The sequence below is a fragment of the Vombatus ursinus genome, unplaced genomic scaffold (genome assembly GCF_900497805.2).
Source record: "Vombatus ursinus unplaced genomic scaffold, bare-nosed wombat genome assembly UNPS02014809.1, whole genome shotgun sequence".
Taxonomy (NCBI): Eukaryota; Metazoa; Chordata; class Mammalia; order Diprotodontia; family Vombatidae; genus Vombatus; species Vombatus ursinus.
The window spans coordinates 10,576,652-10,604,205 of record NW_020954587.1 but is presented as its reverse complement, the minus strand read 5'-3'; the positions used below and the strand labels follow the sequence as shown (position 1 = coordinate 10,604,205).

At 38.4% G+C, this 27,554-nt stretch overlaps 1 protein-coding gene across 2 annotated transcripts; it reads left to right on the top strand.

Moving 5' to 3' along the window:
* Positions 1 to 7,020: 7,020 nt before the first annotated feature.
* On the top strand, positions 7,021 to 26,102 carry FUNDC1 (FUN14 domain containing 1). Of its 2 annotated transcripts, none has more exons than XM_027875524.1 (5): positions 7,021 to 7,117; positions 8,510 to 8,666; positions 20,782 to 20,857; positions 24,776 to 24,904; positions 25,822 to 26,102. In XM_027875524.1, the coding sequence occupies exons 1-5, from the start codon at positions 7,090 to 7,092 to the stop codon at positions 25,897 to 25,899; spliced, it is 468 nt and encodes a 155-aa protein (XP_027731325.1). In that variant the 5' UTR covers positions 7,021 to 7,089; the 3' UTR covers positions 25,900 to 26,102. The 2 variants fall into 2 exon arrangements, with proteins under 2 accessions (XP_027731325.1, XP_027731324.1); XM_027875523.1 differs by lacking the exon at positions 7,021 to 7,117 and adding an exon at positions 7,297 to 7,778.
* The last annotated feature ends 1,452 nt before the right edge of the window (positions 26,103 to 27,554 follow it).

The window sequence follows — 27,554 nt, the reverse complement described above, 5'->3', positions numbered from 1 at the left end:
AGTTGCAATTTTGTAATTAACTTACCACCTGTTACCATACTAAATAAACCTTGTGACTACATTATGGGAGAGAAGGAGAGGAATCATTTTCTTCCTCCCTTATACTTATACTGCTGTTTAAGTATTATAGCCTTTCTCATTAAAATGACTCTGTGTTACTTGCTTGCTTACCTAGATTCCCCAATGTTTCCCTAAGCCAGATTTGATCCTCTCCTCAATCAAGTAAGAAGGAAAGGAATGGAAACAAACATTTATTGAGTGACTACCATGTGCCAAGCTTTATAGATGTTACCAAATTTGATCTTCACAACAACCCTGGGAGGTAAATGCTATTATTATCCCCATTTTACAATTGAAGAAACTGAGGCAAACAGGTTAAGTGACTTGCTCATGGTCACACAGCTGGCAAGTGTCAAAGACTGAATTTGAACTAATGCCTTTCTGACTCCAGGTCAACAAACTCTTATTTCATTGGCTTTTCACAATATGGATGCGGTGGTCAAACTCTTATTTTACAGATGAGTAAATCACTTGAGTTAGAGAAGTGACTTATTTAAGATTACATGTAGAACCAAAGTCTTCCAACTATAAATCTAGCATGCTTTCAATTATGCCATTGTGAGATATGAAAAGTTGGAGAGATTAATTATGCTAGTGGATAATTAATAAAAGGGGTCAGTGGCACTCTCAAATGCCAAAGACCCTTCATGGAACCCACTAAATGCTTATATGCCTTAGGAAGAGTGGATATTCCTGAGGGTGGCAATCAATTCTGATTGGTTAACAACTAATGAGAAGAATGGATATTATAATGAGAGGTGGTCTTATTCTAATGAGGGACTGGGGGCTCTGATCACTCCTGCTTCCAGATCACCCCCAGCCTGGGGCAATCTAGACAAAGGATCTACCAGGGCTTTCCCACTTGGGTGGGGTCTGAATAAGATTGAGGAGAAATAATCCAATCTCATTATCATCAATGTCCTTCAGATGTTGGCTTGACCTAGAAGACAGAATAAGGAAATAGGAAGGGGAAAAAACTCTGATCTCTCCAATAATTGGTTATTTAATAATTTCTTTCATCATATAGTATCTGAACTTTACCTATACTGCTGAGGGCATCACCATCTTCTCAGTCATCCAAGCTTACAACTTAGGTGTCATCATTCTTGCCCACTATATCCAATACCTAACATCCTTCCCCATATCTAATCTAGTTACCAAAACCTGTTGATTTTTGCCTTTGTAACATCTATGACACTGCAACCACCTTGGTACAAGCTCACTTCCTTGCCTGCTGATTGGTTTGGCTACCATGAGTCTCTCCTTAATACATTCCATCCTCCCCTGAGTTGTATAGGTCTGACCATATTACCTCCCCTCACTTCACTCAATAAATTCTAGGAGCTCCCTATCACCTCCAGGATCAATTAAAATCCTCTGGCCTTCAATGCCCTTCACAACCACACCCCAGAATATCTCCTTGAAAAAGATAGGCTGCAGTTAACATATAATTCTAATTCTTCATCATGAAACATATTTTTATATTTTTATGAAACATTTTTATTATTTTGACAATTTCTCTTTAGTCAGAGTCACCATACCCAACTTAAACAAAGGCCAGACAGAACTAAGTTAAGATTAAATATTCTTTCCTTTTCTTACTGATGAGGATGGGATCTCGACCCCAAAAAGGAAAAACCTTGGACCTTCCCACATGGCCAAATCTCTGGTGTTCACCTGAGGCTATAATCCCATCAACTGGCCTTTCATTGTGGCTACATCCAATCTCCCAATTCTCTGTTACCTTTAACCTAGCCTAGCTCTCCATTGTCTTGCCTCCCTAGGGCCCCTGGCCACTTCCCACCCTTAATCCTAGCTAGGCTCCATTTTCCCTAGGCCCCTGCAGTCCAGGTCCCTGGCATTCTATTACCTCACAGTCCCTGCAGACTATTTGGCCACTCCTAGATCTCTCCCACAGTCTTTCTGTATATAAGGTCCATCTTGTCTCCATTAAGGTGCTCAGCTTCTTATTTAGCCACTGCTCAGATTCTTATAATCTAGCCATAGCTCAGATTCCTTAAGAGTCTGTCCGATATGGTGGATGTTCTAATCAACCTTGTCTTTGGCTGAAAGAAGGCTTGGGTTGAATTCTTTTGGGCAGGATCTGCGTGTTCTGATTTTGGGGTTTCAGCACCCCTAAACTCAACATGACCTCCCCACTCTGACCCCCCACCCCCACCCCAACCCTCCACATCTGGGCCAGATGTCAAAGCCTTCTCTTACAGATACCACAAATGCGGATACAAGTGCAGTAAGTAAAATAATTACATTTACTGACAAATGATAAACCTTTTAACTTCAAACATATTTTAATGTGGCAATATGTCCTCATTTTGCTGCGATCTCTTGTTTACATGATTTGACACTGAATTTCTGAAATTTCTGACACATTTGTTATTCTTCACACTGAAACATCCTTTTGTCACATTGGATATTAAGCACACACCTATGACAAACGTGAACATTACATTTTTTCCAAAGTCTAGCATTGATTATATAACACATAGGTTTTCAATGGTGTTTAAATCAGGTGAGCTCCTAAACCTTTGAAGCTTGCTTATTTCTTATCTCTTCTTAAGTTTCTTAACTTTTTATGAGATGTGTGGCATGATACAAGGTTTTATTGCCATAGTCCATCTTCATTTGAGAAGCTCCTTCCTCTCAATTTAGCAAATGTAAATATTTATCCTCTAGTGGGAATATGACTTCTAGGTTCACTGGAAGTGAAAAATCCTAAAAATATGTTTTGGGGTAGATGTTTACAGTCTGATCTGAAGATACACAGATCTTATAGGTTTACCTGTATATACGGGCTTTGTTGTTGTTGTTTTTTTGGGGGGTTAGCACTTTCTGATTAGATGTGTTTAAAAGGAAGGGCTGGATTCCAGTTAGTCATGATTTGCTTGTGTCCCCCCTAGAAGCATGTGGGTTCATTGAGATTTGACACCTCCATACACTCTTCCAAATCCTCCCTTCCCCAAACATGCATTCACAGATTGGGTTCCCCGGGAAACTTCTACCTCAAATTCTAAGGGTAAAGTAGCCGGTACTTACTCCCATAACATGGTTCGTGAGCCCCCATCAGTAGGCCATTAACAATCAGAGAAAAGACTCAATTAGCTCTTATAAAAGCATTATTTACTCAAATAGCAGTATAAGAACCCTTAGAGCAAAATACTTACCCTTCCCTCCTCCTCAATCTAGGGCATATGTTCTCACAAATACAGGATCCATGAGGGAGAGTGGTTGTAAACTTAAAAGAACTGTCAATGAGAACACATATGAAGGGAACACATATGGCCAAAACAACTCAACTCTGAAATTGATTTCTTCTCTCTCCAGAATAGCAGGGAATCTCTTGGTAGATTCCTCAGCAAGTTCATTACAGACCTTGGCCTCCACTGGATGAGTTGTTTGACTGCTAGGTTGGTCAGCTTGCTCTGCACAGCACAGAATCTCTTGGATTCCAATCTGTTGGATTCCCTGAACTTGATTCTTGATGGGTAACTGTTAACCCCCACTACTTCCAACTTAAGTCAGTTACAACACTCAACTGAAGATACTTGTGCTCTTTCAGAAATGGATAGCCTCTATTGGAAGAAGTTTCTTCTTTTCTACTCCCTTGACAACTCTTCTTGTTTAGGGTTGGGCCCCTTCAGTGCTGAAAGACCTCACCCCAATTTAGAGTGACCATCAGTAGTACATTTCCCAAATCTTCATCTCAGAAAGCCAGGTCATGAATGGCCTTTTGCAATAATTACCAAATAGCTCTAGGGATCAGGGTAGTCTTAAAGTTCTAATGGTCTTCTGTTTCTCTTTAAAAATGAGTAGGTAGAGAAAATCCTTGCCTACAAGAAGTGGAATAATTCACTCATATCTGAAAGGGCCTTGCCTCTCATAATGTAGATTTAAATTTGCTGGTCTAAAAGGGACATGACCCTTACAGAAAACTGACATATAGTAAACTGATTAGTTAACATAAAATTGCAAAATTTCCAAGCTGAAAAAGGTTAATCTAGTTCAGCATATCATGGCATAGTGGAGGGAACTGGTCTTGGAGTCACAAAGACCTGGATTTCACTCAGTTACTAAGCTATGTACGAAAGTCATAACCTTTCTAGGTTGATTTCATCATTTTAAAAAGAAATTTTTATTTTTAGAGGGTTGTTGTGAGGATCATATGAAAAACATATTTAGAAATACTTTGTATACTTTAGTCCGCAATAAAAATGTCAACTACTATTGTAATATTACCAAATGTATAGGAAGGGTAGCTTGTTCAAGTCCAGATAGCAAAAATTGCCCAGATAGGTTCAAATCACTTTGTATGGTGATCTTTTCTCCTGGAACCTGGATTTGTAATCTATACTCTCCTTTATTTTATATAATCCCATGGGGCATTTAAGTAAGAGATTTAACATATTCAATCTCTTTTTGAAAATTTCTAAGGACAGCAAGCTCTCCTTTAAGGCACAGCCCATTTTCATTTTTACATGGCTTTATGTACTAGCTCCTGCTAGCCTATTTTATAGCCACACATAGCCAGGATTTTTACTACAAATCTATGCAAATTCATCAAAGGAACACTGAACAAAGTGAGAAAAAAATTAGTTTCATTTATTCCTGAGAATTTTAAGAACACAATAGGTCTGAATTCCCTGTCCATTTTACATATAAGCTCACCCCATACAGCCTCCCTCTTCCCAGACATACAACCTTGAATTCACTTTTCTGCCCCAAGACTGACATGGTACTCTGCTTTTCGATTTAAAATGAAGCCCATCTCCAAACAATCTTAGATTTGCTTTTTTCAGGAAGGTAGGTGAGATTTCAGTAGCGCAAATGTCTTGGCATTGATAGTTCAGAATTTGAAAAGCAAAGTTCAGCAAAGCAGAGACAGAATATTGATTTGAGGTAAAATTAATCTGGAACAGCAAACCGAGATTTAGCTATCTTTTACCTTTAGTAAATACTGTTTTGCTTAAATGTATAGTTGAATTGCTATTATAATAGAACTTTAAAACATTTTTCAAGGTGAATCTTTCCTTGAACTTGTCTGGTTGGCTTGGTGATCAGATCAACACCATTCCTCATTTCTCACTAGTTTGCAGGTTGAGGAGATAGGGTACTCCTAAGAACACTCTTAAAAACAATATGGCTCATTCCCCATGCCCTACTTTGCTTCTCTCATAAACAATCAGCTGGCTCAAAGAAACAGCTTCACCAAATGACATAACAGCTATCTATAACATTCCTTTTGTAAACTTCGGACTTATTTTCCCCTCAAATAAACATGGTATCTTGTGGGTACAGTGGGCACAAACTTGGGAGCATAACCATAGTGAAGTACACGTGTGACCAAGGTAACTATATGACTCCAAACATTACAGGCCCTGAATATTCTTTCTTTTAGTGTGGAATCCTGGGTCTTTGTTGAGTTAGTTGGTCAACTGAGCTCCCAGGTCCAGCTTCTCATCAACGTTCTCATTCTTTTGCCTGTTCTAGATTTCTCTTGAATCCAGAGGTCAATTCTAAAATTATGTCTACTACAGTGCTCCAGAAATTTCTGGCCTGGCTCTTTCAAAGGCTTCTAGGGGTGTGGCTAATTATTTCTCAGCCAATGGCCACCCTCCCTTTCAAATTCAGACAAGAAACTTGTTTGCACCTCACAGAGGGATCACCCAGGTGGGGCCTCATTTTTTTCCAGTTTAGTTTAACAACTTGTTATTATTCCCCTAGTTTAGATGACTACATTAATAGAGCTGGGGGTTGGGAAACAAATTCCACTCCCATTTCCTCTCCTTAATATACATAATCCCATGGGACATCTGAGTGAGGGAGTCAACCTCATTCTTCCATCTTTTCAATGTTCTCTGCTGCAATTTGTTTCACTGATTAACCTGTCAGTTTCTTTCTACCTGCTTTATTACGACTCCCACTCCACTTACCCTTTTCCCTACTGTTCTCCGCCTCTTAAATCAAAAGAACTAGAAGTAATACCTCTATTTTGTTAGGAAGATCTATGTAGGCTTTCAGAGAAGGCATAAATAAATATCCTACAAGGAGAGGGAAGCTTTGAGGATGGTGGGGGGAGGGGTGGTGGTGAGAGGAACACTGAAGTCTTTGTAGGTGGAGTAGAAATACGCTGATCTTTCCAGTGATCAATTTAGGGTATTGGGTTGTGCTTTCACAGGGCTCCTTTTTGTGGGGAAATACAGTCAATATCTGAAGAGCTTGGGGCGGGCAGGAGAGGAACAAAGAAAAAAAGGTGATAAAATGAACCTGCCTCCAAGTGACACTTTGGCTTAGTTTTCAAAATCTTCTACCTACCCATAAAGTGCTTTATACGTTTGTTTTTAAACATTGTTTTCTTGAGGCACTTTTCCCCCAGCATTGAATTTTGACGAGTGTGAGAAAGAAAAATTGAAGGGGGTGGGGGTGGATAGATCATTATGTTAATTATCTCTAATTTATCTTTGCTTTGTATATATATTTGCGTGTTGTCTCCCTAGTTAGATTTTGAACTCCTTGAGGGCAGGGGCTGTATTTTGCCTCTTTTTGTATCCCCAGCGTAACCGATATGTATTGAATTGAACTGAAATGTCCCGAACATCTGGTGACTTCCTTTCAGAAGTGACTCCAGGGCCACTAGAACGATAGCAGGAATTGGGGAGGGGGAAGGGGACCCACGCACCGCGGAGAATCGTCAGCGCCGCAGCCTCACATGCTCGGGTCACCAAGACTACAATTCCCATAAGCCTCTGGGGCCGAGGACGGATGTTGCACCCAGCCGGGCTCTCTCAGACCTTCACAGTTTACGCTTGCGCACAAAGCCTTATGCCGGGGGCGGGGCAGGGGTCAGGGAGAAGAAAGAAGGGCTGGATAAGGAGGAAGACAACCATAGAGTTCGGACTTCTCTCGCTCCCGGGGTAGAGCGGCCCCTAGAGTGGTGGGGTGAGCGGCTCGCAGAAGGGGGCTTGTAGGGGCGGGGGGTGGGGGTCTTTTTGACAACAGGCCGCCGGCGGGATCATGGCGACCAGGAACCCCCGTCCCACAGGTGAGCGGCCCCAAGGGGCCCCCAAGACGGCAATCGAAACAGAAACTGCAACTATGCCCCGCCCAGACTCACCCCCCAACCCCCATCCCTTCCTTCGGACCTAGGACGGGGCTTGTCACCTCCGCCCCCCGAGGCCCAACGTCCCCAGCCACCTCCAGACCCGACCCCTTCCCCACTACCCAGACCCCTTACCTCCCCCCCGCCCCCAATGCCTCCTGCCTGGACCCCGAGTCCATGGACCCTTTGCCCCTTCCCCAGACACTCAGCTTCACAACCTTTCTGTTCCCACCCCCTCTTTCTGCCCTGGAATCCCCCCTCCCCCTCCCCAGAGCCTCCTGCGGCCCCTCCCCCAGCCTTTATTTATCCTCTTCCCTATTGGTGCAAATCCTCCTTCCCTGCCTACACAGCTGCACCCCCTCCTGCCATCTTCCCCGCAGACGTAGCCCTGGCATCCCCTCAAACCCCCAACCTGTATATTCTGTCTCCTCCCTTATCCTTTTTGGGGTGCCCTCCTGGTCACACAGCTCCCCTCCCCCACGTCCTCGTATCTCATTCCCTCTGGCCCCTCCTCCTATTTCTTCCTTGAACCCCATTTCCTCCACTAGGACACAGCCCAGTGTTCCCCGCTTAAGACACATAGGCCTATCCAGCTCTATACAAGGTGTCCCAAAAGTCTTAATGCAGTTTTAACCGCTCTGAGACCGTATTTGTTGTTTACCAACCCCTTCCCCCTTCCCTCCAAAAAAGCAAACATCTCGTCTCTCCCTCAGTTTAAGTTCCCTTATAAACAATATTGATATCCCTCGACTGTTCATATGTATTTCAGTCCCTCACAGCAGTATTTATCTTATTTTTCTCTGGTTCTGGGCAATCTGGATTCCTTTAATTGTTTGAAATAGAAAACTTCATTTTGCCAAAAAAGGGTATCTTCTGCCCTTTTACCATTCATTTTATGTCTGTCACTCTTTTACTGTAGGCCTACCATCAACTAACAAATGCCTTATATAGGCACTACTTCCATAGACATACTGAAAAAGGATGATGACTTCTGCCATTTAATTTTCCCCATCCAATTTAACTTCCCCCAGTTTCACCTGGTATTTCAGTAAGTCTTTGTGATGGGTAAATGAAATACTGCTATCACCTTTTTAGGGTAGGAACTTGGTTTTATACACACGAAGATGTGTATCTTCATATACAGGTATAGACATATATATACATACACATACATATCTCTGGGTATCTGGAATTAGATGTAAAAAACAAAAATTTAAGACTTCTCAGAAAAACCATTCTATTAGAAATAGTGATAATTAAAAAAAAACTATGGAAGGAACCTTTCTTGCTTTTGATTGAATTTAATGCCTTTGTTTTCCTTTTTCTCTCTGAAAGAACATGACAGTGACGATGACTCTTATGAAGTGCTGGATTTAACAGAGTATGCAAGAAGACACCACTGGTGGAACCGTGTGTTTGGCCACAGCTCTGGACCTATTGTAGAGAAATATTCTGTAGCTACTCAGATTGTAATGGGTGGAGTCACTGGATGGTGAGAATATAACATTTTTTAATCTTGTAGGATGTCATTGACTCGTTAAAACTTATTTATATTTAACTAAGAGATTGCTTAGCAGAACGCCCTTAGAAACTTGGATTTTAAGCCCTGCTTTTAAAACATAATGGCTGTATGACCAGGGATAAGACCCTTAACGTCTCAGTGCCTCTAGGCAAATGGTTTGGGGCTGTAAGTGCAGAATATTTTCTGATCTTGATTTTTAGGAGTTTGCTCACATTTGAAATCACAAGTTAGGACCAAAAAAAATAGAGCTGCCTTTTCAATAAAGTAAGGTGTATTGCAAATGAAAATAAACAGACACATTAGCCATACTCATAATTGTAATGTTTTAATCTGCAACCAATGTTATGAGTCTTTTGATTTATAGTAGTTTAATTTGGGCTTTTACGTGAATAATGGAGGTAATCAGGGGATTTCTTCACTAGTACTGCTAAACTTACTGTGTTCTACTAATTATGTCTTGGAAAAATTATAATCAATCTCATACTCTCGGATACCTGTCTTAACTTTTCACCCATGTTAAGATAAATACCTTGGCCTTCCTTTCTACCCTCAAGTTTGAGATAGAGGTAACTGATGTTTCCTTCTCTTCCTCCCAATCAAGGGACTTTTGAGGTGGGACCACCCAGCCAAATGGTATTGTATCTCTATCCTTTGGCTTGCAAATTCTCATCTCCCTTTCTAATTCTGACTGCTTATTGAAATCCCTCCTACCTTCTGTTAACACTCCCCATCCACCTTAGCCCTTCTGGTTCTACCCTGTCTTTCATTTGGGCCCTGGGGAACCGCCATTTTCATTAACAAAACTTCCTTTCATAGATCTTTTCCTGGCACAGTCTTTCCATCTTCTTGCAGTCAAGGACACCTGGTTTTCCCCAGAAGATACTGTATCCCTGGCCACCCAAACTATATGTACCTTTTATTCTGGCTTGTTATTTTAGACCAGGAGAAGTTTCTTCTGTTATGCTAGATCTTCCCTCTGCTGCTATCACTCAGCAACTGTTCCTCCTTTTATGTTCAGTGCTCTTTCAAGTTCATAAAATCCAAATAAATCACCCTTTCTAAATCCTGTTGGCATTTATTTACTAGTGCAAACTTCATTAACTGGTTCACAGTCTTTCTTTTACAAACCCTGACTTTATACTTGAGAACTTGAGTTGGTATCCTCTCAACCACCCCCTCTGGCTTCCCATTTCATCAACCTTCTCAGCTCCTGTCATCATATATGTACCTTTATTCCACCTCAGCCACATACAGATGGACATACCCATTCCTGATCCAGAACTCTGAAATGTTTCATTCAGTCACTTCCCATACTTTCATCTCTTTCCTCACTTCTCCTAAGCCTGCCCTTTGTCCTTACTGTGACCTCTTCTCCATAGTCCCCTGCTTTCCCAGGCTACCTTCTCTTCAATGGCCTAACATTCCTCTATTTCTGGCCTTGACCCTTTCAATAACCAGTCTGTAACTCTCAAATGCCTTGCCCTCTTGTGTTGCCACTTAAACCTTGCCAAACCTCACCCTTGCATTACCTCTCACCATCATCTTTCTCTCCACTCCTACTCACCTGCTAATGCACACTTGGAGGAAGTCATGTAAGTTTGCTGACCAAGTCCATTACAAACATGGGTTAACTAGTCTCAGCTGGGTCCTCACTGCTATGTGACTGTATTTTTATTCTTCCCTAATTGACTCTACTGCACTCCTCCCAGTGGTTGTTGCAAAACTCTTTTTCTCTTCTTTAACCTCATAGATCATTGCTTTCCTATGCTCTGATGACCCTAAAGAACTTTAATTTAAAAAAAAGGTATTCTGCCATGAGTTCCCTTCTTTTCCTTTTTTCAAACTCCCAACTCCCATGACATCATCCCCCAATTTTTTCTCCTTTATCTCAGATGAAGAGGCTTGTCTCTTCTCTTCAAGGCTAACCCCTCAAGGCTAACACCTGCCTTATCAAGGCTCTCCTCTCCAACCTTTTTCTTGCTTCCTACAAACTTGCTTGTGTCTGCCTAGTTTAAAAACTTTTCATGTGACCATGTCATTCCCCTTAGCCTATTATCCTATATCTTTCCTCTCTTTTACAGCCCTACTCCTAGAAAAAAGCTGTTCTATACTTCTTGGCTCTGTTTTCTCCTACCTACTTTTTCACCCCTCTCCATCTGTCTTCCACCCTTACCACTGAACTAAAATTCTTCTTGAAAGTTACTAATAATCTCTTTTATTTATTTATTTATTGAGGAGAATGAGAAAGTTTAATTTATTTTTTTTAATTTTGATTTATCAACAATCACTTCCATAAGCTTTTGAGTTTTAAATTTTCCCCCCCTTCCTCCCCACAACAAGTGCGCAATCTGATATAGGCTATACATATACATTCCTATTAAACATATTTTCACATTAGTGATGTTCTAAGTAAGAATAGAACCAATAGGAGGAACCACCAGAAAAAGAAACAAAACACAACAGAAGAAAAAAAATAGCAAATAGTATGCTTTGATCTGCATTCAAACTCCGTAGTTCTTTCTTTGGATGTGGATAGCATTTTCTATCATGAGGCCTTTGGAGATGTCTTAGATCCTTGTATTGCTGACAAGGGTTAAGTCTATCAATATTAGTCATCGCACAATGTGGCTGTTACTGTGTATGATGCTCTCCTGGTTCTGCTCATTTCACTCTGCATCAGAGCATACAAGTCTTTCCAGGTTTTTCTGAAGTCTGCCTGTTCATCATCTCTTAGAGCACAATACTATTCCATTACATTCATATATCGCATTCACAGTTATGATAACTGTTTATGCTTTTCTTTCTCCTTTCTCCTTTTCTTTCCTCATTAGTGCTTTGCTTTTGACTACCTTTACCCTTACTGCTTCTTCCCTCCCTTCTATCCCTACTCCCTTTTCTTTCCCCTTTTCCCTCCTATTGCCTATAGGGCAAGTTAGATTTCTATACCTAATTGATTATGTTATTCCCTTCTTGAGCCAAATCTGATGAGAGTAAGGTTCAGACAGTGCTCATCTCCCTCCCTTCTTTCCCTCTGCTGGAATAGGTTTTTGTGCCTTTTCCTGTAATGTAATTTACCCTTGTCTGTCTCCTCCTTTTCTCTCAGTACATTTTCTTAGATCAGATTAATCCACTTACTTGGATCCCTTTAACCCACTTGATTAGATTTCTTTTATCATTAATTTATACCCACCCCCTTTATGTATATTCCTTTAACTAGGTGTAATAACAATACAGTTCTCAAGAGTTACAAGTCGTCCCTTGCAGGGATGTAAACAGTTTGCCCTTATTGATAACATGTTGTTTCTTTCTCTCCTGTTTACCTTTTTATGTCTCTCTTGAGTCTTGTATTTGAAGATCAAATTTTCTGTTGAGCTCTGGTCTTTTTTATCAGGAAGGTTTGGAAGTCCCCTATTTCATTGAATATCCATTCGTTGAATTCCCCTGAAGGGTCATGCTCATTTTCGCTGGGTAGTTGATCCTTGTAATCCAAGCTCCTTTGCCTTACGGAATATCACATTCCAAATAATCTCTTTTAAAATAGATTTTTATTGGTATCTTTTGTTTTTAGGTTGCCTAGATTTCCCCCTGTATTCTTTTCCCTCCTTCCCAAAGAGCCATCCATTATGACAAAATTTTTTTAAAAGGAAGAGAAAAAGAAATGAAACAAACTGATCAATATATCAAGAAATTGACATATGTAGTATTCCAAATCATTATTTTAATATAGCATAGTAATGTTCCACTAATGTTCTCTTAATTGCTAAACATGATGGCCTACTGTCATTCCTCATCTTCTCTGACCTTTCTGTGGCATTTGACAATGTTAACTATCTCCTTCTTCGTAACCCCTCTTATCGCAGGGTTTTTGCTACACTGCTCTTCACTAATTCTTTTCTACTTGCCTAACCATTCTTTCTTAGTCTCCATTGTTATTGATTGATGTCTGGCTGCCTAACTGTGGGTATTCCTGTGGTGTCTGTACTGGGTCCTCTTCTTTTCTCTTTCATCTCTGCACAGATGATTCCCAGATCTAGATCCAACCTTTTTCCTCTTTCTTGAGCTTCAGGCCCTCATTACCAACTTTTGGATCTCCAGTGGGGTGGCCCACAGGCATCTGGGACTCAGTATGTCCAAAATGAAGTTATCCCCTTCAAATTGATCTACCCTCCAAATTTTTCCATTTTAGTTTACTCCAAACCTTCCCTCTAATCCCTGTTTGTCACCTCAGAGTTACCCTCGACCCCTCATTCTTCCTCTATCTCCATATCCAGTTCTGGTTCCATATCTCTCACATTTATGTCTTTCTGTCTCTTTACATGGTCATAACACCACTTCAGGGCTTTATCCTCTCTCACCTGGCTTCCAGGCTGTCGTCTCTCTAATCTGTCTTCCAAATAAATCCCCAAATCATTTTCCTGAGGTCCAGGTCTGACAATGTTACTGTCCTGCTCAGGAACCTTCTCTCCTGTTGCCTCTTAGATAAAAAGAAAATGCTTCCAACTGGCATTTAAAGCTCTTCCCACAATGACTTTAGCCTTCCTTTCCAGCCTTTTTCACATTACTTCCTTTCACACACTCTACTTTAAAGCCAGTCTCATCTACTTGTTCTCTGAATTTGGCCCTCCGTCTGTACTTTTGTGCTTTTGACAAGCCATATCCCATCTTGCCTCTTATAATTCTTAGTTTCTGCCAGTCTTTCTTGATCAAATTAGCTTTCAGTGTTCTCTCCTCATATTATTTATGTGCTTATCTGTTTATATGTTATATAAACATTCTACATTCAGTAGAATGTAAACTCTTTCTTGTGACCGTTCGCCTTTCACTGTTCCATTCCCAGCGCTGAGCTCAGTATTAACAATTGCCAGTCTTTATGAATTGGGGGCAGAGGGAGAGGGGAGAAAAGCAGAGATAATAATAACAACAATAATAGTTAGCATTTATATAGCACTTTAAAGTTTGCAAAGTGCTTTGCAAATATCTCATTTTATTCTCACAACAAACCTGGGAGGTAGGTACAATTATCTCCATATTACAAATGAGAAAACTAAGGCAGACAGAGATTAAATGACTTATCAGCTATGAAATGTCTGAGGTCAGATTTTCTTTTTTAAGCTCCTTGGGGCAGGGACTTTTCTTCCCCCAAATTTGTCATTTCATCTCTAGAAAACCCCCATTTGGGGTTACCTTGGTAAAGATATTAGAGTGGTTTTCCATTTCCTTCTCCAGCTCATTTTACAGTTAAGGAAATTGAGGCAAACAGGGTTGTTACTTGTCCAGGGTAAAACAGGTAGTAAGTTTCTGAGGCCTGTTTTGAACTCAGTTCTTCCTGACTCTAGGACCGGTGCTTGTTGGATTGGATTGCATCTTTTTTGACAATGAAGTCTTAAAATATATAGGAATATCTATTAACAAATGATGAATGCCTTAAATATAATTGAATTATTTTGTACAGATAGCTGATTTAGACGTGTGAAGTTATAAAATGGCTTTAAATACAAATGTATAAATTAGGCTTCCCCACAAGATCTTGACATTTTTACTTCTGTGCTACCCATCTTGAATTTTGTGTTTACATTGGGCAACATTTTATTTATCTGTCATGTCTTTTAGCAAAAATATATCTTTCTGTTCAAGGTTTGTAGCTTTCCTTTACTATCATTTTAAACTTTGGTGGACCTATAAAGAAAAACAGGACATCCTTGCTCAAAACACTTTGATCATTTGATAGAGGAGGACGTTATCATTCCTTTTTGCACGTGCCAAATTCTGTTACTGGACTACATGCAGGAGTAGAGCATAATTAAGAACACAGTTCTTTTCATAGACTTGTGGTGAGAATAAGAAAAGCACCAGTTTTAAACTGTCCTCATCCTGTTGGGTGGGAGACCTTTTAACTTAGGGCCTTAGCCTAGGTTTTCGGAGTAGTTTGTCATGCTTTTGTTAGTTCTGTGTGGATCCTCCTTTATTTTAGTATATTTTTGTTAACGTGAATCTGAGTCAGTGTGTAGGTGGATAGGAATGGTTAAGAAAAAATCAGGAGTGTTATATGACAGTAAAAGAAATTTACTTTAAAATTGTTGGGGAATGAGCTGAAGGTTTTGTGCCCACATGAACTTTATAGCAAGATTGTTATTTCTACACTTTTTGAAATAATCCCAGGTCATTTAAACACATGGACAGGGAAAAACTTGGTTGACATATTTCTTCTAGAGCCAGATTCCAAGAGGTTCTACTAGTTAACCCTATTAGTATCAGGAAAAATAAATAAAGGGTTTTATAGTGAGAGAAATGATTTTTTTTTATAGATCATACATATATATGTGCGTGTGTGCGCGTGCGTGCGTGTGTGTTTTGAAGAAGTGTAGGATTTTTGTTTTTTGTTAAAGAATTTAAAAATTGATAGCATGATGTTATACTAATTATAGAGAATTGTATTTGAGAATAATATAATAGCAAACATTTTTATCATGTTTTAAGTTTTGCAAAGTGTTGTATACATATGATCTTATTTGAGGGTAGGTGTTGTTATCCCCATTTTACAGATGAGATTATTGAGGCAGACTGAGACTAAGTGACTGTTTAGAGTCACTCGGGAAGTATCTGAGGCCGGCTGTAAACCCAGGTCTTGCTAACTTCAGGTCCACTAAGCCACTCTGTTGTAGTAGGTATGAAAAGATACATAGTAAGCACATATTTAACCAGTTGTCAGTTCAGATCTTAAGGTTATAATGGATTTTTTCCCCCTTATTCTTAGGTATAAAAATTAAACAAATTAGAGGTAAACTAACCTATAGTTAAATCTAGTTGTCACAACTTTAGTTTTGAAGTTGCTTAAGGCTCAGCAGAGGATTTTTGAAAGGTTAGTGAAGGTGATTCTCATACAAACCAAATTAATTTTCTTAGAAAATAACGAATTCACAAAATCTTATAAAAATGAATGTTCTGAAAACTATCTTTACATGTAATTAGAAAACATACTAATTACAAAAAAGAAAAGAATTAAAACCAGCTTCAGCATGGTAAGATAGGAACATAAGGTTGGCAACAATCACTAGAAAGTAATAAAGAAGGACATTTTTGCTTAAAAAAAAAAGAAATAACGTTCACCCAATGTAAAAATTTAATTAAATTTTTTTACCTAAAATATTTTAACTAAAATGTAGGTTCCCTTGGTATGTAAAAATAACAACACATAAAACACCTTATTTTCTTTACAAAAACCCTGTGAGAGAGGTAGTGCTAGTGTTTTTCCCATACTACAGATGAGGAAACTGGCTAACTAGTTATTAATGATTTGGTGTCTCTAAAGCAGGATATCTCCAGTGGAGTGCTCCAAGGATTTTTGCTTGATTCTGCTTGTTGACATTTTTTTCAGTGACTTGGATAAAGGCCATAGATGATATGCTTCTCACGTTTGCATATGACACCAGGCTGGTTAATATACTGGGTGACAGAAAGAATATTGACAGGCTATTATTGGACTGACTCTAGTAAGATTGAAGTTCACTAGGGATAAATGTAAAGTCTTAAACTTGCTTACAAAAAATAGAATGAGGGAGGCCTGGTTAGATAGCAGTTCTGAAAAAAAAGATTGGGGGTTTTTGGTGGACTTCCAGTTCCATATGAGTGAGCAGCAGTTTGTGGCAATCCAAAAAGCTAATAAAATTTTAAACTGCATTAAGTAGGGCATTGCTTTTAGGAGTAGGGTGCTGATAGTGCCTCTGTACTCTGACCTCATCAGACCTCAGCTTGTCTTCAGTTGTGGACAGGATGGTTTAAGAAGAACATTGACTGTCTGGAAAGTGTCCAGAGGAGGACATTAGGGTCGGTAAAGTGTCTTGAAATCATGTAATATAAGGATCATTTGAAGGAGCTAGGGATGATTGGCCTGTGGAAGAGAAAACAGTCTTTTTGTGGGGAGGGAAGGGGTGGGATGTGATAGCTGCCTTAAGGTGTTTGAATAACTGTCATTTGGATGAGGGACTTGATTTGTTCTGTTTGGCCCCAGAAGATAGAGCCACAAGCTGTAAGTGTAAGTTACAAAAAAGACAAATTGAAGCTTGAGGTCAGGAAAAACTTTCTAATAATTAGAGCTATACAAAATGGGGTGGGCTGTCTTAAGAAGTGGTAGGTTCATCCCCTGTGGAAATCTTCAAATAGAGGCCATTTGTCAGGTATATTATAGTGGAGATTGCTTTTCTTTTATGGGTTGGACTAGGGACTACCAAGGCCCCTTCCAACTCTCAGGCTCTTTGATGATGGTTCAGAGAATTCATTCCCCTCTATTTGAGACTTAAGGGGACTTTACAGAAGAATTAGGCTAGTCCGATAGGCTTTATTTGGGGGTATTTAAGGAAAAGCTTTGTGACTTAATGCTGAGAAGTAAGGAGGGGACGAAGGGCAACAAATGAAGTGATATGGTATCCACCCTCCAACTGGGTTGGCAGGTAGAATGAGGAAAGTTGAAAGAGTTTTAGCTAGAGATGTCAGTGCCTTTGGGAGCAAGGTAATCTTCACAGGGCACTTTTAAAGGAGAGCGTCCGTGATACAAGAGGCTGTCCCTTAGGCAATCATTACAGCAAGCTCTTGTTACTGTAGCTCCTAGTTTGGATGGGTTGAACTCCTGGTCACTCCCATGCAGCAGGGTGGGTCGGAGATCCTGAAAAGGGCCAAGTATTTTATAGGGAGGAATGGGGTCTTATTCTCCTCTGATGATATAGACAGCTAATTAGTGAGGTTTAATGGGAAGTCAGAGTTCCTAGCATGGATTGTAGCATGTATAGACAGTTTCTGAAAAGGATGCCAGAGAAGAGAAGTAGGTTGTGTCTAGAGCAGAAGCAACGTGTCCTGAGAAAGGTTAGGCCCAGAAAATGAAAAAGTTTTCTGAAATACCACAGGAGATAAACTCTATAGCCCCACAACAAATAAGTAGAAGAGCTGTGATTTGAAACCATCTGCCCTTGACTCCAAATCACATACTTTTTCTCACTATGCCGCATTTATTTTTATAATCATTTTCATGCAATTTAGAATATTAAAGTACTTGTTACATAAAACCTTTCAAATCATAAAGCTGATTTGTTTTCATGTTTATAGTTTCACTGTACATTAAATCAACTTTTTTATAGTTTTAGTGTACCTTAACTTTTTAATGTCTCAAAACATTACTAGCACGTGAGATTAGCATGTAGTTGGAAGGGGTGACAAAACTTTTTTCTAAACATGAAACTAAACTGATAGAAATACAAAATACTTCGTTCATTTTGTTTTTCTGTTAGACTACTGTCCAAAAAATTGATACCTTGCTATAAATATCCTAAAATTTAAGGAGCATGTATAACTGAGGTATGAATTTTTTTCATTAAAAATACTTACTGATCATCTCTTGTGTACCTAGAAGTATATATGGGATGCTATTGAGGATACTAAAGAAATATAAGATATGGTTTCTGACATTAAGAAACTTACTGTGTTACTGGAGACACAAGCAATCAACAAGCATTTATTGAGTGCTGAAATATGTGCCATGAACTGTGCTGGACTCTGGGGGATTCAAAGACAAAAGAGAAAATAGCTCCTTCCCTCAAGAAGCTTATAGTCTAATGGGAGGATAAAGAGGAAATAACATGGCTTTGTGTGAAGGCATATACCAAATAGATGCAAGGTGATTGAAGTCCTTGTACCTGGGGGAGTTAAGATTGGCTTTCTGCAGAAGATGGTGCTTGAGCTGAAGAAAATCAGGGATTTTGAGTGATGGAGGTAAGCTAGTGCAAAATCGATGAATGAATGAATGAATATTTACTGGCTGACTTAGTAAATGTATATTCATTTAATTTTGTTTTACTTACAGTAAATATATTTATTAAGGGCAGGAATATACAATAATATGAAAAGTTAATGTTGTGACAGTTTTCAAGTACCAAACAGAAGTCTGTATTTGATCCTGAAGATAAGAAGTTGCTGCTGGAGCATATTGAGTAGAGACATGACATGGTCAGATTTATGCTTTAGGAAGATCAGTTTGGTAGTTATGCGGGATGGTTTGCAGAGGAAAGAGACCTGAAGCAGGGATACCTCTTAGTAAGCCTTTATAGTAGTCCAGAGGAAAGGTGTTGTGGGCCTAAGCAGTGGTGGTGGTTCTGTGAGTAGACAAAAGGGGAATGGATACAAGAAATGTTGTGGAAGTTATAATGACAGGGTTTGACAACTGATTAAATAAGTAGTTGAGGATGGCACCAGGGTTGCAAACTGGAAGGATGATGGTGATCTCAGTAAAATAGAATGTTTAGAAGAAAGTTGGGCTTGGAAAGGTGAGGTCAGTTTTGGACATATTGAGTTTGACCTATTGAGTTGTTCAATAGGCAGTTGGCCATGTGGGACTTGAGTTAGAAATAGTGATCTGGAGGCATTCACGTAGAGACGACAAACCCATGTGAATAGATGTGGTCATCATTTTTAGATAGATTATAGAAAGAAAAGAAAGGAAAGACTAGAAGACTTCTTTGGAGTATACCTACAGTTAGGGAGCATGTTGTGGATGATAATCCACCAAAGGAAACTGAAAAAAAGTAGTCCTACAGGTAGAAAGAGGACCAAGAGATAACATAGAGATGAAGGAATATATCTTAGTGTCAGATGGTGCAGAGAGGTCAAGAAGGATGCGTGGTTTGGGAAAGGCCTGTCAATTAGGAGATCATTTGGAGTGAGCAGTTTCAGTTGAATGATGAAGTCATCAACCCATTATAGAAGGTTTAGGAGAGATTGAGAAGAGAAGAAAGTAAAGGCAATGAGTGTACACTTTTTTTTTTTTCAAATTTAGTTGATAAAGCGATATGAGATAACAGCTTGCAGGGATAGGTATGATCTAGTGAGGAATTGTAAGAATGAGTGAGATTTGAGTGAGTTTATAAATCGCAGGGAAGGATAAATTGAGAAAGATTGAACATTAGAGGGAAGAGGTGATAGTAGAGGCAGTCTTATGTAGATACACAAGATTACTTGTAGAATGGCTGGTACTGACATGGAGAAGGTTCACTTCTCCATTAAAGACCTGAATAAAGGAAGAGAGAATGGGAAAGTAATATCAAGGTATTGTAAGAGGGTTGATAATAGAAGTTTTTAGCAGAGAAGAGGAGCTTTACAATATCTGCTATGGAGAGTGAGATAGAGAATAGGATGGAATAAAAGGATTGATCCATGCTGTAATGAGAGCCCAGTTGGCATTAGATAAATTTGACCCAATCAACATGATTGCATCATTTTCTCCAGATCTACTGAACAAGTGGCATGTGAGTAGAATTGAAAAAAGTAGATGGTGGGATTAATCCAGTCAAATTATGATGATAAAGCAAGGGATTCAAGAGTGTAGAGTTAAATTAGCTAGTTAAAGGATTGAGACTAAGAAGGGAGGAAGATGAAGTAGGAGCAGGGGAAGGCACTGAGGAGTGGAGAGATTAGAGGTCGTAATGAGAGAAAAGAATATATTTAAGAAAAATAATGGAAAGATTTTATAATCGTAGGTTATGATAGATAGGATTTGTGTGTGAAGGCATTGGTCATGCTGCCTGATCTTGTTTAAGTGCTATGATGTCCTACAGAGATTAAGTTCAGTAGTATTGCAGAAAAGCCAGAGATCTCTGCGGGCTTAAGTAAATTTGGAGATTTTCTTGGAGGAGGTAGCGCTTGGCTGACCTGGCCCTTCTTTAAGGATCTTTAGATGGGGAGATAAGAAAGATAGAAAGCAACCTAAGGAAGGGGTCACAATAGTATGAACAGAGTTAGGTGTAAAAGTGACATGTCCCATAAACAATGAGAAGAGCCCAGTCTGCCTTTTGCCTAATAGAGATCTAAGATTGGATTACGGATAGGATGGATTGCCATGTACAGTATCTTGTTTCCCAGGATAAGGAGTTAGGATTTTTATTGTGTACTTAGGGACAATCCATTTAGGCACCCAGTAATACAGAAAGGAAAGCTATCTTTCTGTAGTCAAATAAAATGAACATTTTCCCCAGGAAAGCTAGAGAACTATTTTAGAATTTTACTAATCTTTCCCTTCCCTCTACTTTTTTTTTTTTAATTTAAGGTGTGCGGGATTTTTATTCCAGAAAGTTGGAAAACTTGCAGCAACTGCAGTGGGCGGTGGCTTTCTTCTCCTGCAGGTAAGTGATTACAAAATTTTGTTGTTAGTTTTATGTAGCCATTCCTCAAGTCCAGCAGGTGGGAGAATTTAAGCATTTAGTGGAATGAAAAATGAGGTTTATTCATTTCCTTTTCAAAACAGTTATAAAGATCTTTTAGAAGATATCTATCAATACACTGACAGCCATATCTGTTTCATATATTTGCATACAAACCATTCACTGAAGATCAAGTACAAGTCAACAAGCATTTATTAAGCATCAGCTATGTCCCAAGCACTATGCTCAGTGCTGGTGATACAAAAAAAGGCAAAAAAAAAATCCCTCCTTTTAAGGAGGTCATAGTATAATGGAGGAGATAAGATATACACAACTGTGTGTGAACAAGACCTGCACAAGAGAAGTTGGAGATAATCTCAGAGGGAAGGTTGTTGTTCATCCTTTGTTCTCAGAAGATGACCAATGACATCGGGAGGGTGATATCTTGACTTGCAAGTGAACTGGATTTAAGTGAGGCACAGCTGTGCAAAGTCATCAGCTTCACTCTTCCAGAGTCATTAGGTTTCAGTGGCAAGACCTAAGTCAAGACATCTGGCAATGGCCCCAGATGCAGTGGGAGATGTTGCCTTTTTAAGCTAAAGACTTGACTTTCCCAGGTCTCAGTTTGTCTGAGGCAACACCCATTCAGTGATTAAAGGTTTGGTAAGAATTGAGACAGAAGATGGCCTAGTTTGCCTTCACAAAAGAATCAGTCTGGGAGAGGAAGACCCTCAAGAGTTTCTCCCAAGGGAAGGCACTAAGATCAAGGAAGACTATGAAAGTGATATGAGGCAAAGATGGCTCGAATGCGGCAATGAATATCCACACAAAGGAATTATGCCGACCCCTAAGTTTAGCCTTATTTGACTTAAGTTTTTAATAATCCTTGTTTTCACTTCACTTCTTTACATTACCATATGTCCGACCAGTTAGCCACACACTATCAATGAATTCCTTGTCTCTTTGTCCTGTCACTGATAATCCTTTGTAACCTGGGGTTGCCCTGGTCACCCACTTTTTTGGCTCTTACACATGTTTAGATTCATTCAGATATATGTATAATATACATTTAGATCTGGAAGAAACCTTAAAGATCATCTAGTCCACCTAGTGTTACTAAATGAAGCAGAGAAATATGGAACCTTTTCATAATTACAGTGTTCAAAGGTAGTAAGGAGTTTCTTACCTTAAATTGGAGTATCCAGGTCCCTTTTTCTCTCAATATAAAACCCTTTAGCCCCTTCATTTTGACAGGTCCTCTAGCATCAGTTGATTGCCTAAGTTCAGCTGGTTTCCTGGGATTCATCAGTTTCCATATACAACTTCACTTCTCCAGATCAAGTCAACATGATGGCCCAATATAGTAGTGAAGGGGAGGTCACACATATCCTTCATACCCTTTTTGAATGAGTATGTACATGTAATCTGTATATTATTCAGCCCTGTTTAACTTAAGATAGATGTGACTCTGGTTTCTTACTGAAATCTCTGGACCTTACTAATATATTCATACATGCCGGTTCATAAGACCTTGGTGCTTAGTACATAGTAAGTTCTTAATAAATACTTTTTCATTCATTCATCCTAGTACGGAAGTATTCAGAGCATTGAGGCACTAGCTGCTTCAAGATAATTAAGGGTCTGAAAGCTAAAGATTTTTCAGATCACTTGAGCCATAGACTATGTTAATGAAAAATAGCTTCTAATCTACATTGCTTTTTAGCTATTCATTCAAAAATTACATGGCAGATGTTTACCAGTTATTTATTATGACTAAATATGCAGTTTCCTTACCTCACTAGAAGCCAGACCAGTTTTTTTTTCCCATCTTGATACTTGATCTAATTTGGAAAAATTTTATATACATTGTAGTTACTAGCATGAATTGGGGCACATATACAATATGATATGTTATGCAAATTGATCATGGTCAGACCTGAACCAGTAATTGGCTTATCCTTCTTTGTATTTTCTATATTGGGTGTGATTTGAAGCCGAGTTAGCTACTGTTAAGATATTTTGAAACTAGATCATGTCTTTCTCTGTTAGGACATATATACCTAGGATTTGACCAGACCATCCCTTAAGGGTAGGTTTAGTGAAATGTTATCCTATCATACTCATTTTGCTGTTAGACTACTATGTTAAGATATCATGATTAAATGAGAATTAATATTTTAGTTAGTGACTTTACTATATTCCCAATAATGTAGGTCTTTGTTAACATCATTTTCCATATCTGAATTGGAATAGCTATCAAATGGGAGAACTAGCTGCATAAATGGCTACATATATATTTTATATGTAAAATATATGTACATACAAATGAAATATATAAAAATTATGACTACAAAGTAATGTGCTGTGTGACTTGGAGAACCAGTCTTTATAGTTATATGTTGACTGTGTTTCTTTGTGTATCTGAAACAATATAATGGATAACTTTCTTGTTTTACACATATACACATACACAGGAGGTAATGAAAAATGAAAATGTGATAATTCAGGAGAAAGGTCTAGGTTCAGATTCTTCCTCAGACACAAGTGATGTGGTCATGGGCAAGTTACTCAATCTCTCTAAGCTTCAGTTTCTTAATTTGTTTAAAAAAATGAAGATTATACCTATAGTATCTACCTTACAGAGTTATTGTGAGGCTTAAATGTTAGTGTATTTCATTTGTATCTTAAAGTACTTTGTAAATTCTAGTATATAAATGTCAGCTACTGTTAGTATAATTATAGCTCCTTATACATTTCTAGCAAATGATAAATATTTTGTGAGCTGCTAAATTTTCAATTTAAAGTATTTTTAACAATTATACTTTAGTGAAGTTGGCAGGAAGAAAACTGGCATAGGAAACATTTTGATTCCCTGTAAGTAAGAATTATAGCCATATACATACACCAAAGAGATATGCCCCCCTCATAGGCTCTGCATGATCAGAAACTGGTAAGTAAATGCGGTAGGAAATAGATATCTTGCAAAACCTGACTTGAGTTAAGTAGCAGATCTTTTGAGTTCATGGATTGGACAAGTTCCTAAACACTGAACTTTATCAACTTCGTGCTGGCTATCTAAACGTTTCTGCCAAAAAAAGATTTGACCTTCTACTTGATCTACACAGTATATATTTCTTACATTGGTTTTAGAGATGTAGTAAAAGAATGTAAAGAAGAATTGTAGATAAATACATTGTTCAGAGGGTGACATTGATAGAAGAATGTCCAGGATTCAGAATCATCCTTTGTGTATGACATCAGATATTTTCATTATCTGAAAAGCCCAAAGATTGATTTACATCGAATGTACTCTAAGAAGAGGTTCTTAATAGATGATGTGGCTTGGTTATTTACTGCTTGTTTGATTCTTATCCTTGATTTTGTTGTTTGAGTATTCTAAAGTGTTCCTGTTTATAAGCAAATATTTTCTAGTGCCAAATATAATGGTACTTCAGTTCTACCATGTTACATTCTTTCTTTTTTTGTGTGTAATAAGCATTTATTTATAATTGTACTTAAAGGATTTATGCAATGAAAAACCAGGTAGAGCATAATTTTGCCACATTTTTACATTCTACCTTCAGAAGTAAGTTAGTTTAAAATGGACTTTTATGGCAGTAAGGAAAGATTAACTCTTTGTTTTTTCCCTTAGGATAAGTAATTGTATATTCAAGTGTCTGTATTTTCACAATGTTTAGCTCTCTTCTCCAAAGGAAGTAACTTAGGAATTACTTTAGAATGTTTATATTATATATAGCAAAGGCTTCCTATACATGAACACCATAAGTAGCCCTATTTAATAACCTAATGTAATAATTTCAGCAACAGTGGAACTTTAATGAATGGCTTAGCAGATTGACTGGTCTAATACCGTTTTATCATTTTGTTAAATTTTCCTAGATTGCCAGTCACAGTGGCTATGTGCAAGTTGACTGGAAGAGAGTTGAAAAAGATGTAAACAAAGCAAAAAGACAGATTAAAAAAAGAGCAAATAAAGCTGCACCTGAAATCAATACCATCATTGAAGAGGTAAGATAAAATATTCTTGTATATGAGGGAGTTTTTTAAGTAAAATACAAATACAAGAAAGTATAATAGGACTTGCCCTCAAGGAGCTTACATTTTATTAGATGGAGACAGAAAATGTAGAAGAATAGTGGTCAGGGAGACATTTTGGTAAGGGGGATGTTAAGGATGTCAATTTGATCTAGTCAATCAGTCAACATCCTTTCCAGAAGCAATGGTACTAAAAATTTTGTCACTGTGTCCCCAGCTCAGTATCTTATCTTACTTAGTTGGAGTCAACACAAAATGAGCCTGAAAGATTTAAATTCATTTTACTAATATTCATAAGTGTATTTGAGCACTTAATAGTTGCCTATTTAAAGCTTTTTCATCATACATGTTTCTTCTTTATTCCCAATAGAATGGAAGTGTGCACAATGTGGGAATTTATTTAATAGTTAATATTGGAGTAGGACTTTAGTGGGCTGAATCAGCTAATTTGAAGAGTTTCATCACCAGGTTTGTGTCATGGTGCTGAATTTTAGAGGCACAGTAAATATTAAAGACCATGCTCTAAATTATTTGAAGGGTTGTTATCTGTATCAGTGAAGACAATACCCATGCTGATTAAACCACAGATCTTTGAAGTTAGAGTTGATGGTTAACAAATGGCCTCTTAGCACAATCTTACTCACTATATTCAAGGTACTGTCCATAGTTACCATGGTGCCCGTGGTTCCTCGAAGTAAACTAAAGGTCCTGCATTTTTTAAGTGAAAACATAAAGGTCTTGTACTTTTGTAGATACCTATGTCTCTCATTTCTCTAATATCAAAGTTCAGTGAGAGCTCATTTTCATTGAAATTGAATGAGGCTAAGAAATGTCAAGTAATTTTATGTTTTAATAGTATGCAATTAATAAAAGGATTTTTTTTTTTTTAGTCAACAGAATTTATCAAACAGAACATAGTGGTATCCAGCGGATTTGTGGGAGGCTTCTTGCTAGGCCTTGCATCTTAAGGACGTGAATGTTGCTGTTTTGATGGATTAATTAACAACAAAAACATTGGTGACAGTGTGCTCTCTTGCAAAGTAGTACCAGTCATCAGATTCTTCTGGGCAAGAAGACTAACTAGTTGGACAACTCTGAAACTTATACTTTTAGGCTTTTGCCTTCTGAAGCTTGGCAAACTAGGATTTGCTAAAATAAATAAATAAATAAACTGTGCAGTATGTATCACATTTCTGAACAAAACCTGGCTAACTTTCATCATGACTTTTTAATCCTGTGCCTGTTCAGAAATTAGCATTTTTAATGTAATTGTTGGTATGGATATGTAATTGTCTTGGGAAAAGGACCTTTTGTTTGACATTTTCCCCACTGAATTGCTATTCTTTCTTTATTCAAAAAAGCATTCTCCATTGTGCTGTAGAGTAAATAGTGCCAATAATTAAATAGTAAGTGTTATAGTTTGAATATCAACAGATAAGAAATCTGTTTGCAATAAATTGTAGAACTGTAATGTACTTTTATGGAAGGATTAGAAATATTTATTAGAGATATTAAAAACAAATTAAACAGACTCTTCTGTTGCTGTTTAGTGCTATTTTTTAAAGATTATTTTATTTTCCTACAAACATAGTTTATTGGACTGGGCTACTGATTTCATAGTGTAGGGAGTTCCCCAGTGAAGAAGCTACCTCCACTAACTAGCATAGGTTGGCTGCAGCTTCAGCTGTCGATGCCCCGAGGCAGTTCTCTAAGGGACTTGCCCAGGGTCAGACAGCCAGGAGGGCTTGACACCTCTCTGTACATTTTGCTGTGCTGCCTATTTGCTTAAACAATCGCTATGCTAACATTCTTGGATGTTCTATTCTAGCACATTTTTCCATTGTGTCTTAAATGCCTTTTTTTTCTCCATTAAATTTTTAAGTCATGTCCTTAAAACTCATCTTACTGTATGTATTCTTTATATTTGGAATACGTTTTCATTATCTGTTGGCTTTAATATTTTAGGAAGAAGGAAATTTGTGTTCTGGAGAGGGTCACAGGAATTCAGAAATGGAAGGAGGCTTTGATATCATCCAGGCCCCCACCCCACTTATTTTACAGATGTAGCAGATGACAAAACTAAGAAACAAGAGAGAGGATTTGATTTGCTCAAAGCCACACAGGTAGCAAGTAGTAAAGCTCCATAGTCAAGGTTAGGTCATCTGACTTCAAATACATTGCTCTTTGTTGTGCCAGTGATTTATTTTTAGTCTTGAATATGATCATAGATCTGAGATTTTAAAGTTTGAAGGAACTTTAGACGTCTTCTAGTCCAAATCATTCATTTTACAGATGAGGAAACTGAGGCTCAGGGAGATTAAGTGACCCTAAGGTCACATAGGGGCAGCTAGTTGTCATAGTGTATTGAGCATTGGGCCTGGAATCAGGAAGACCTGAGTTCAAATCTGGCCTCAGACGTTTACTAGTTGTGTGACCTTGGGCAAGTCACTTAACCCTCTTTGCCTCAGTTTCCTCATCTTTAAAATGAGCTGGAGAAGGAAATGGCAAACTACTTTGCCAAGAAAACCCCAAATGGGGCCAAGAAGAGATTGTAATGACTCGATAACAACAAAAAGGGTCACATAGGTAGTAGGCAACAAAAGCAAGATTTGAACAACTAGGT